The 11154-nt window shown below is 54.8% G+C and overlaps 3 protein-coding genes across 3 annotated transcripts; 2 read left to right on the forward strand and 1 right to left on the reverse strand.

Annotated features, from left to right (window-relative positions):
- Positions 1–1268: 1268 nt before the first annotated feature.
- Positions 1269–2839, forward strand: LAE1-0 (Secondary metabolism regulator LAE1; the record flags this gene model as incomplete). Its single annotated transcript, XM_037325054.1, has 8 exons — positions 1269–1415; positions 1472–1501; positions 1574–1760; positions 1809–1963; positions 2018–2055; positions 2108–2245; positions 2300–2719; positions 2779–2839. 8 exons carry the CDS (start codon positions 1269–1271, stop codon positions 2837–2839), a joined length of 1176 nt encoding a protein of 391 aa, XP_037176981.1.
- A 701-nt stretch (positions 2840–3540) lies between these two features.
- CYP3 (Peptidyl-prolyl cis-trans isomerase H) lies at positions 3541–5119 on the forward strand (the record flags this gene model as incomplete). Its single annotated transcript, XM_037325055.1, has 5 exons — positions 3541–3578; positions 3917–3942; positions 4390–4535; positions 4625–4762; positions 4919–5119. 5 exons carry the CDS (start codon positions 3541–3543, stop codon positions 5117–5119), a joined length of 549 nt encoding a protein of 182 aa, XP_037177143.1.
- Positions 5120–6704: 1585 nt separating this feature from the next.
- Positions 6705–8003, reverse strand: CGCA056_v009809 (uncharacterized protein; the record flags this gene model as incomplete). Its single annotated transcript, XM_037325056.1, has 1 exon — positions 6705–8003. One exon carries the CDS (start codon positions 8001–8003, stop codon positions 6705–6707), a length of 1299 nt encoding a protein of 432 aa, XP_037177144.1.
- Positions 8004–11154: the final 3151 nt, after the last annotated feature.

The raw sequence follows: 11154 nt of genomic DNA on the forward strand, positions 1-11154 counted from the left end.
ACGTCTCGATCGTAATTTCGAGTGGTCGCAAGCTACTGGGGTTGAACTCAGACGAGCTCTTTGCGACGGCCCATTCGGGAGTATAAGGGGTTCAAGCATGATGCGACGTAGGCTGCCTTGTGCCCGATGGATTGACTGTGTATAGACAGCCTGCGGCATGCAGTTCCAGTCAGGTTGCAGAGCGGCAACTCGAGACGAGGGCCGGCTTCGCTTCGACTGACACTACTCCGCGATCCAGAACTTGGCGAGTTGAGAACTCGTTCTCCAAATGCCATGTGTTCCAGCAACGAAACCAAGGAATGACAGCTATCAACCAGTCGTAGACTTACTTCCTTGTTTGCTAATTGAACACCGAAACTGTATGTACTTTGAACTGTCAACCCGCGCCTACCAAGGCAAACACGTGGTTGTGTACAATTATCATGGTGGATTCGTGTCTAGTCACCGGGCTCGCGCGTACGTTCGACAACCACGGCGAAAACGTATGTCGAGTTTATATAAGCATTACAAGCATTCAAAGGGCCATAACCAAACTCACTACCCAGCTAGATGGTGCTTGTCCTATCCCCAAATGGCCGCCGTGTTTGAGAACGGATACCAGCCTCAAGCCAACAAAACTGCCAAAAAGACATACAACACCAGGCATTCGCCGGTCGTCACCGACCCGACTACTACTCCGGCTCTCATCGGCTTGTCCCTGGGAGAGCGGACGGGATCCCGAATTTTCCGATGGATATGGTCGTATGTGATATAGTGGTGGCAGGCGACAGGTTATGAGCGAACGTTGGCAGAGCCAGCGGCTGGCGTTGGGCTTGTGCGGAATGCCAATTGCCAAAATTTGGTAGACAGATCCGAGATATACAAAGGTGATATTGCGATCCATACTGGGCATTCACTACGTCAGATGTAATGAGAAAAGCGATGGCAACATTGTGGTACGTATGATAAGAAAAAGCACACCGCCATGGAGGAATCAATGTCACAGGCCCGTCAATTGCTGTGCCGCACGCCAGCTGCCGCTTCTGGTAAATGCTCCCCATTTACCAGGGTTTCGTCGCAGATACGTGTAGAATCTGGAAGTGGGCAAACATGGATAATTCGTCTCCAGCCGAGAAGAGGGGTAGGGCGACGTTACTCAATACCCAAGATCTCCCAGGTCGAAATCTCGGCCTTGCAATATTTGATTTTCTCCTGCTCTCGAGCGCACATACTCACTTTGCCGACAAGTTTTAAATCGGGGCGCCATTCACTCGCGCCTGGGAAGAAAAATGTCCGACAACAACAGCCCCACTGCCGCCGCACCCACGGGAACTGAGCGACCCCAGGAGCCCGGTCAGGGAGCTGCCGCCGAGACGACCGCGGCCGGTGCGAATGAGGGCGATGTCGCTGCGGCGGCCGCAATTGCGGCTGAAGAGGTGAGATGTTCCTGAATCGGTCGTGACGTGCGCACACACTGACACGTTCGCTGTAGGATGCGGACGACAACGTATCGCTGAATGGTGTGAGTGGCCGAGAAATCCGGTCCAAAGTGGACAGTCCTTTTGCGAGCAGATGTTAATATCGTGGCTTGTAGGGCAGTGTCGCGCGCTCTACCTCAACCGTCGCAGAATCGATATTTGAGTCCAGGCTGGAAAATGGAAGGACTTACCACAGATACAAGGACGGGAGTATGCGCACATCCGAGCCCTACGAGATCGAGCAAAGGCTGATTCAAGCAGAGTACTGGGCACCTAATGATGACACAGAGCTGGACAGACTCGGTATGGTTTTTTGGTAGGGTATCAGGCTCATCGCTTACAACGCGGCAGACCTTGTACACAATCTCTACCTTGAGACTTTTGACTATGCCCTGGGAACTGCGCCGCCCAATGAAAAGAACTCGAAAGTCGGACGTGTCTTGGATGCCGGCACCGGCACTGGCATGTGGGCGATCGAATTCGGGGAGGACCACACCGATGCCGAGGTGAATGAATCCCACGGCACCTCCAATGCAAACAACACTAATAGTCTGATATAGGTCATTGGCGTTGACTTGTCTCCTTCTCAGCCCGAGTTGTAAGAAGCCCAAGGGGTTCCTCTGCGATTAGCTTGCTGACTGCGGCTTTAGTGTCCCCTCTAATGTTCGTTTCGAGATCGACGACATCGAGGAGCCGTGGACTTTCAATGAGCCCTTTGACTATATCCACAGCCGGATGATGAAGGGTAGCATTCGTGATTGGAGAAAGTTCATCCAGAGTTGCTTCGAGTAAGTTTACTCGGGTTTGATACTTCTTCTGACCACTAATCTCTCTGCTATCAGAAATCTCACTCCCGGAGGATATCTTGAGCTGAACGATATCGACTTCTTCCCGAAAACAGACGATGACACCATCCCGAAGGACAGCAAACTTATGAGGGCTTTTTCTCTCTGCTTTGAGGCGCTAGAAAAGCTCGGGTCCCCATTTGAAGACGTCAGCCACTTTGAGAGCATGCTCACAGAGATCGGGTTCCAAGACGTTAACGTGAAACGGTTTAAATGGCCGACGAACTCTTGGCCCCAGGACAAGAAGCACAAGAACCTAGGAGCATGGAACAACGAGAATCTTTCGCCTAATCTGGATGGACTTCTCATGGCTCCGTTGACGCGAGCTTTGGATATGTCCAAAGCAGAGGTTCACATAATTGCGATGGAGGCTCGAAAGGAACTTAACGATACAAGCATTCACGCTTATTTCAATGTGTAAGACTCCCGCAGGCACCTGGGGCCCCCTGTCGTGAAAGCTTTTCTGACATTGCTAGCTGGTCGATCTACGGACGGAAGCCATTGAGAACTGGGCACGGCCAACCCCCGGCTGCATAAATGGATGCGTTTATGTCGAGGATATGAGGTTATTGGGTCTTCCACTTGACCAGCATCATTTTGGGTAGCTACAAGTAATACACGGTGATTTGGCTTTGGAAAGTGGCATTGCTGTATTAAGCATCAAGATGGGCCTCGCGTCTTGACGTCCTGCGACAAGACCGGGTGTAACTTAGATAAGGACTGTCCAAACTGGCACGCACCTACCATGAGACCTTTCGAATACGCCAACGTTGAATGGAGACGATCTTTGAAAGCCTCGGTACCTAGTTGAGGCATTTCTTCGAAGGAATGCCAAACGCCAAAAGATTGACCCATTTGGGCAGGTCATACTGAGTACTCACCGCACCTCCGCCCGGGCATGCAAACGGCTGTGCCCCGGCGGAAGAGGTACCCACTCTTTACCAGCCGTTCCGACAACTCGGCTCCAGTCCCCTCCAAGGTACCCCTCACAACTCTGTTCCCACATCTCACCAGCCGACGAATCGTTTTTCCAACCAACTCAGATTCAGGCGAGTTCTCGACCGCCTTCCCACCAGTTCCGAACACAGCCCCATTCCCGGGTGCGCGGAAAACGACCAGACGACCAGGACCACGGAGGCAGCAGCAGCAGAAGAAGAAGCGCCATTTGATTTCTCTGGCTCAACCCACCCACAGGTACACTCACTCACACACGTATCGCGCGGCCGACTCTACCAGCCATGCCTCCCACAAAGCTCCCGGAATCCGGCAACCCGCTGTAAGTTGTTCAACCGCTGTCTCTCTTTCTTTTGATGTTACACCCCGCAAGATCTTGACTTGCACCTCCCCTTGGCTGCATTGAGCTCCGCCGCACACCTGCCTTATCTCACTCTTGCTCTTCCTCTCGCCACCACTTCTACAAACGGGGACCGCTCGTCCAGCGCAAGCATGGGCTGCAGGTATCGCGGTGGCTGAGCTCCACGCGTCCAACGTACCCCAACCTCCAAAGGCGGGGAAGCGAAAAAGAAGGGTCTTGAGTTTACCCCGACCTTGCCCATTATTGTCGCGCGCCCACGCCTCGGCAGCACCCAAGAGACTAACACATCGCGTCAACAGGGTGTTTTTTGATATTACGCTTGGCGGTATGTGAAATCCTTTCCTCATTGGGGACCACCAGCTCGGCGGTGCGGGGACGTGAAGGATGGGGGAAATGGGCTCGGCGCCGGATGGACTAGTGAAGCCGTCGGCCAGACACTATGTCTTGGAAGTCGTGAAGTCATGAAGCCATTCGCACATCTCGGGCACGTGGGCAACCCGCCGAGACGGACGGCCTGGGCTCGAAGGTTCTGTGCTGCATGCACTACCCGCTGCCACCGATCAGGCGGTTCGACAGGGGAGGGTTCCTTCTTATCTTGACTGCTGTCATCGCCGACGAGATCGTGGCGTTGACATTCTCAGCCCCGGCTTGGCTCTTTTTGACTTTCCAGTCTCCGGCGCCCGCTCCTCTTTTCTTCCCTCCCGACCCCGGTCATCCCGAGCCTGCGGGCCCACGTTTCCCCGCGGTGTTCGCTGACGTTTGTGCTGCGTAGGTGAGCCTCTGGGCCGCATCACGTTCGAGCTCTTCAACGATGTTGTGCCAAAGACGGCTGAGAACTTCCGCCAGTTCTGCACCGGCGAGTCCAAGAACGCCCAGGGCCGGCCGCAGGGCTACAAGGGCTCCAAGTTCCACCGTATAGTCAGTTACTCCCCGCAGTCGTGCATGTCGAAACAGAAGCGCGATGAAGTTTGGGAATACAGAGGTGCTAACGGATTCATGACGTGTAGATCCAGGGATTCATGTGCCAGGGCGGCGATTTCCTGAACGGCGACGGGACGGGGAGCACATGCATCTACGGCACGACCAAGTTCGCCGACGAGAACTTCAACCTGAAGCACGACCAACCCGGTCTGCTTTCCATGGCGGTAAGTTCTCCCATCCGGCCTCCCATGGCGTGATTTTCTCATGTTTCTCTTCTCTACCCAACTTTTCCTGATTTGCGCCCCGTCTATTCTGTCTCAGCCCGGGGGATTCGCGGCGACGGCTTCTCGCGACCAAGTTTCACTAACACCGAAATCCAGAACGCCGGCCCCAACACCAACGGCTCCCAGTTCTTCATCACCACGGTCCCGACGCCCTTCCTCGACAACAAGCATGTCGTCTTCGGCAAGGTCGTCGACGGCATGGATGTCGTAAAGATGATGGAAGCCACCAAGACGGGCTATCGCGGCAAGGACCAGCCCAACCAGGATGTGGTCATCACCCAGTGCGGCGAGATGTAAGCTTTGCAGAGAATGAACGGGTCTTGCAGGGGTCGAGACGAGCTACGGGCTTTCAGGGACGCCTCGGAGGAGGAAGCAATCGACTGGAGTCACATGTTTCCCATGGATATGCCCAACCCCAGCATCCCGGTTTAGTGGGCGCCCAAGGCTGGTTTCAGATCCATTGGAGCTTTTCTAGACCTCCCACCATGTATTATTCCTGGACTGGAATTACTAAAAGAGCCGCGGTAGTCGTCTGATGACAAAACATGATAATCGTTTTCGCGCCGTTGCCGACGTGATGGTTCTCTCCGTCCTAGAGCTGAGAAGCCAGACAAGCCTAGATAGCATCCAACTTTCCACGGAACAAAAACACGCTCCCAGGTACAACTTTTTGTCTTCGTCGTCATGGAGGCAAGCAATCAGCGCTCGCGGATTCGTCCAAGTCCTTGATGTTGCGTGGGATAATAATGCTCTGCGAGCTCAAGCCATGGCCATCAGCCAACCATCCAAGCAAACAAGTCCCCATGAGAGAGTATTGTCATCCAAACCTTGGCCCATTTCGCATTGATGTCAGCTTTGAGTCATCCCATCTCCATGGATCCAACTCCTGGGTTCATTCAGGTGTGAGCTTGGAAAGCGCGCAGTCAGCTTGGAACATGTCAAAGAGGCCAAGGTCAAGCTCACTTCAACTCCCTGGGCGCTCACTTTAATGCACATTCCCGCTCAAAGTCCAGGAGAGCGAGGGCTGAGTCACGGTACGTCATCACTGGGAAGTTAGTCACGATAACCTTGGCGTGTCACGAGGCAACAAAGAAGTGATTGTACTTGATTCCATTTGACTACCTACTGGAGCATCTAGCCCAGTGTACTGGCTTCCATCCATGAGTCCCCCGTTCATCCGAAGCCATCCTCCAAGTTTCATCCCACGTCCCTTAAGTGTCGCGTCGAGCCACACAACCTGGAAGGGGGACACCCAAATCTGGAAAGGATCTAGAAAACAAGAAAAGATGAGGCCTCGTGGGAGACCCATATGACCAGAAACATGATAGAATCCTTGAAGAGAGACCTGAAAAGTAAAGAAAAAAAGGAAAGAGAGAGGTGGTATCATCCGAAAAGGTCAATCCCCCTTTGAACGCCCCAGCACATGCCAGTACCGTTTGTATGCCCCTCCAATTGTGATGAAAAACCTGAACCCTTTTCCGTCCCCACCCCGTTCCGCCTGGGGGTGTATCCTGTAAAATTCAAATGCCCTTCATACTCCGTTGACCTCATGACTGTTGTCCAATTCCGTAACCGTGAATCCGGAGAGGGGGGTTGAAAGAGAAACAATGCCCTGTATCCTTTGTATGTACTGTTTGGCCGATGAAAAATGAAAGAATGCCCAAAAGTGGTATTGCGGCAAGGGTGTTCATGGAATGCGTGGGGTCAGAAGCGTCAATGAGTCGTAATGACGAGAAAGGAAAGAAAAGAAACCGGTCGAACCAGGACCGCAATGTGAGAAGAGAAACATTCAAGCAGGGAAGTCATTGCTGTGAGTGAAGTCTGTTGGTGAGACTGCTGAAAGGATAATGTGGCCCTTCCTCAAGCAAGTAACCTCCGTGGCTTAGATGCGAGGATTGAAGTTCCAGGAGTCCTTGCCGCGGACGTGGCGACCCTTCAGGAAGGGAGTAGGGCTGACCGAAGCGGGAGCAGCGCCGTCGACGAACTTGGCAGGGTTGGCAGGGTTCTGCGAGGGAGTCGGGGTCGCCTGAGGAGCGATGGTGACGGTGAGCATCGAGTACAGAGTCACAGGAGCGGCCGTGACGGTGACGGTGCGGACCTTGTCGCCAGTGGGCGTGGGAGTAGGCGTGGGAGTGGTCGGGGCAGAGGAAGAGACAACCTTCTCAGCGCCGTTACCGGGAATGGTCGAGTTGCTGGGGGTATCGTCGCCCTTGACGTCAACCTGGAACTGGTTCTGGATCTGGTCCTTGACGGCGATGGCGTTGTAGTTGGGCTTCTCAGGGAAGTTGAAGGCGGCCAGCGCGTTAGCTTGCTGCTTGTTGGAGGTAGAGGCAGAGGCAGCGTTGGCGCTCTTGACGAGGGCCTCTCCCTGGACCTTGATGGTGGAGCAGCTAGAGTAGATCTCAGCGGTCGTGACATCATCAGAGGTGACGGCACGCTTGTCGCCCTTGAAGTCGGAGGGGAAGTCGGCGAACTGGCCATTCTTGGAGTTGGCAACGGCAGAGGCCTTCAGAGTAGGCCAGGACCAGACCCAGTAGAGAGTGTACTCGGAGTTCTGGGCAACATCCTCGGGGAGCTGGACAGCCGACTGGCACCAGATATCGGCTCCCATGGGCTGGGCAGCTTGGTGAGGGAACTTGGACTGACGGTCGGTGGAGATGGACTCGCCGTTGACCTGGTAGCACTGGCCATCGTCGTAGTTGCGGGTAGCCAAGAGCTTGCCACGGGCGTCACCACCCTTGCCATCAGCAGTCCACTGGCGATGAACGTCGAAGAGGGTGTCGTTGGCTCTGGGGTTAGTGGTGCCATAGACGAAGACAGTACCGCGGTTCAGAGGCTTGTTGGGGGGGTTCTCAGGCTTGGTGACGTGACCGTTCTCCTGGTAGCGGAGGGAGACATAGTCGCCGGGAGCAGCGGTCAGGTGAGGGAACTGAGAGTTCTGTGTGCCCTGAAGGTTCTGCTTGCAAAGGTTGAAGCCCTCGTTGGGGATGCGGTTAGTGAAGGCCTCGTCGTTGAAGGAGGCATCACGACCGTGCCAGCCGTTGGAAAAGCCAGCAGGACCGACAAGAGTGCCATTGGCAGCGACACGGTTGAGCTGCTCAACCCAGGTGTGGGAGCTGGCAAGCTGAGGCGCGCCCAACAGGCAGGCAACGACGAAAGCAAGAGTGTTACTGCGCGCCATTGTGAAATTTGTGATGTGGGTGTGAGTGGTGTGAGAAGGAAAGTGAGGGGATAAGGGTATTTGTGTTGATGCTGAGGATCAAAAGATGATTCTTGTGATGGGCCTGATTCTGGAAATGTGAATCAGGGAAGTGTTTTGTGAAGATCACAAAAAAGTGAGTGATGGGCTGAGAAAAATAAATATTAGGGCTGGTTGTTGTGAACAACGGGAGGTAGGTGAACAAACCAAGAGAGGCAGGGTCTAGCGCGGGAAAGAGCGTCTGCTGGTCGAGTCTTCCAGAAGAATCGAAGTTGGGTTGGCTGATTTGTTTTTTTTTCCTGCAGGTTTTTGAAAAGAAGATAAAACTTTTTCCAGAAGTTGTAAGGAAGAGGTCTAGCTCTGCCAGAAATACTGAGTTGAGGTGGCCGAGACTGAGAAGTGAACAGAGCAAGTCTGAATGGAAGGCTGTGTGAGAGAAGGGTTGTGTGAGTGGTGGCCGAGGCGTAAATCTGTTGTTGTGATTAAGACGTCCGGCGCAGTCAGGTACCAGCTGAGTCAAGAACTGAAGAGGGCTACGAAAACAGGAAATGGGCGGCCGTCTTTGTGTACTACATGCGGTCGAGGCCAGCAGTCGATTCTATCTCTTTCTTTCGGTCGAAGTGGGGCGGCGGTAGAGGTGAATTCGAGCGTCGAGGTCAGGTGAGAGGTGAGAGGTGAGGCGAGCGAACAGTCGAGTTGATCCGAGGAAGGAACAATGGAGGGTTAAAGGCAGGAGGCCTGGCTTCCTCAAGCGCGTACGACAAAGAAGCGACGGAGATTAAGGTAGGGCGGTCTCGATAACAGGCCTCAAGGGAAAAGGGAAACAATGCGATTGTTTCTGCCTTGTTCGTCCCGAATTAGCGAGGCGGTGGCCAGCACAAGAAGAAAGAGGCGTTGATGGCGGGTGGGTGAGGAGGTGAGGTCAAGACCGTTTTGGGATGCGAGGCCCAGGTTGGGTTTAATATCACGAGCGTGTCACCACACCAGGCACTAGGCACCTCACGACGAGCTGCCGCCTTACCCATGCCATCCCTACCGTCACTCATCTGCCCAGACTCATGGTTTTTTCCTCCACTCTACATCTCTCGGCCGCTGCAGGGTGGGCGAGCGAGCCATGATCGACGGAGAAGGGACCCGAACGACAGGCAAACACCCATGCGGCGCATCTTGGAAGTCGCGATCCAAAACGACAGCAGTGGAGGCACGCGGGCGGGATGGCACTCGGACAGGGGGATTCTGGCCAAAGAGCGTGTAAAAGCACTCGAATGCCGGGGGGCCGGCCATAGGGTCGGACGGGTCTCGTTATGGGACGAAGAGCCAGGGAAAAGAGCGCGTGTTTCTGATGGGGAGTGCTGGGCGCCAGTCGACGTCGTTGCGTACAAGAGCCCCGGGTTGGTGTTTGACAGGGAAGGGTTGAGGTTGAAGTGCGAGTCTTGGCACCGATACTTTGCGAGTGCAGCTGCAGCAGCAACAACGTTGACTGACGGGAGATGGCCTGCGCTACACGCTTGTGTGGATAGAGTACGTACTGATGTGGGTGGGTAGGTGGGTCGGGGTACCTGGCCCTAGGCCCAAGTGGGGACGTTGGCCCGTAAGTACCCTTCTGCGCTGCTCTCCCGCCGCAAGGTACCGGTCCTCGTGGGGTTGCAGCGATCTTGACTCTTGGGTAGCCGCCACGCTTGCCTTGGAAACCAGGGGTCACCAGCGAACGCCGAAACATGTAGCCTCCCCGCCCAAATTGTATGGCTGCAGTACCTCGGTCGCGATGCTTCACAGCAAAATCTGGAACAAGGGGCTCGCGCTGCTCTGAGGATCGATGCACCTCATCCAGTCAACCAGGTCCATGCGGCCCCTGCCCGAATTAAGCGAGCTCCAGACGCAAGGGTCCGCTACTACTTCGACTGGCAGGCGCTGCCTGCACCTTGCGGCGCCTGCCAAAATTGGCATCCCAAGAAATGAAAGTCTGGACTCCTCAGTCAGTCACTCACTCACTCAAGCAGTCGGGTTGAGATGCATCGCTGCAGGCCGCTCTTTCCCTGGGCAGCCACTCGACGCCATTCCCGCCCGCTTCTTCACCATTTTTCTTCTTCCCCTCGCTACCCGTACCTGTTCTCAGTAACGTACCGTAATGGGTCCCCGAGCTCTTGACTCAGCCACCGCTTCTTTCCATCTTTACCGCGCAGCCAGAGATCATGGGTCTGCCCGTGTGCTCGATTGGCTGCCGTTGGCGCACACTGCCGCCGGAAGTGACGGCGAGGTCTAAAACGGAATTTGAAAAAGAAAGGACCGAAATCTCTCTGCCAAGACCCGAACCCGCAGGCTGTTTTCTCGTCGTCTCTTGTCCGGGCGACTAGAGTACAGCGTCTCGTGCCGGCACTCCCAATGGCAATTGCCAAATGCCTTGTTTGAAGCCAAGAATCCCAGTCTCTCTTGCCGCGGATGGAGTCGCGGATATACAAGAATTCAACCCACCTCGGAGCTTCGACCAACTCCAAATTCCCACCCATTACCCGTCACCATCCATGACCCGACCAACTCGACGAACGCTAGCGTCGCCGCATCCCAGCAGCATCATCCCAGCAACATCTTGCTCACTCAATAACCTTACGTCTCCTATCTTGCGCGATTCTTCGCTCCTTGGTCGTGTCAGATGGACCGAGTACGGCCACCAACGATATCTGCTGTCAGTCGACTTCACATACTCTCTTGATACTTGCTGCAGAAAGCTTGGGCCTGGATCTGTACGCTAACGTCAGACGGCGTCTAGAAGCAGAACCCAAAGACGAGAAGCAGGAGGGGAAAAAGACTTCAAGTCGACGCGAAACACGGGCCCACGACCCCTACCTTAGCACCCAAACACCAAGCCAACGATACCCAGTCTTGTCTTGTCTGGAGATTGTCACCTTCGCCTCCGTGCTCAATGCTCTAGAACCCAGATCTTTCGCCCGCCCATTCTCAAACCCCCCAGTCTGCGATCCCTGGCGAGCGTCCATGATCTTCCTCCCCAACCCTCGAGGGCAGGAAAGTGCTCGTCTACCCTCGCTCTCGTGGGCCCCCGGTGGTGGTGGGAATTTTGCAAATCCTCCCACACGTCTCATCGTCTGTGCGCATCCCCCGCTCACTGCAACCACTT

The sequence above is a fragment of the Colletotrichum aenigma genome, assembly GCF_013390185.1.
Source record: "Colletotrichum aenigma strain Cg56 chromosome Unknown KSG_Cg56_contig06, whole genome shotgun sequence".
Classification (NCBI taxonomy): domain Eukaryota; kingdom Fungi; phylum Ascomycota; class Sordariomycetes; order Glomerellales; family Glomerellaceae; genus Colletotrichum; species Colletotrichum aenigma.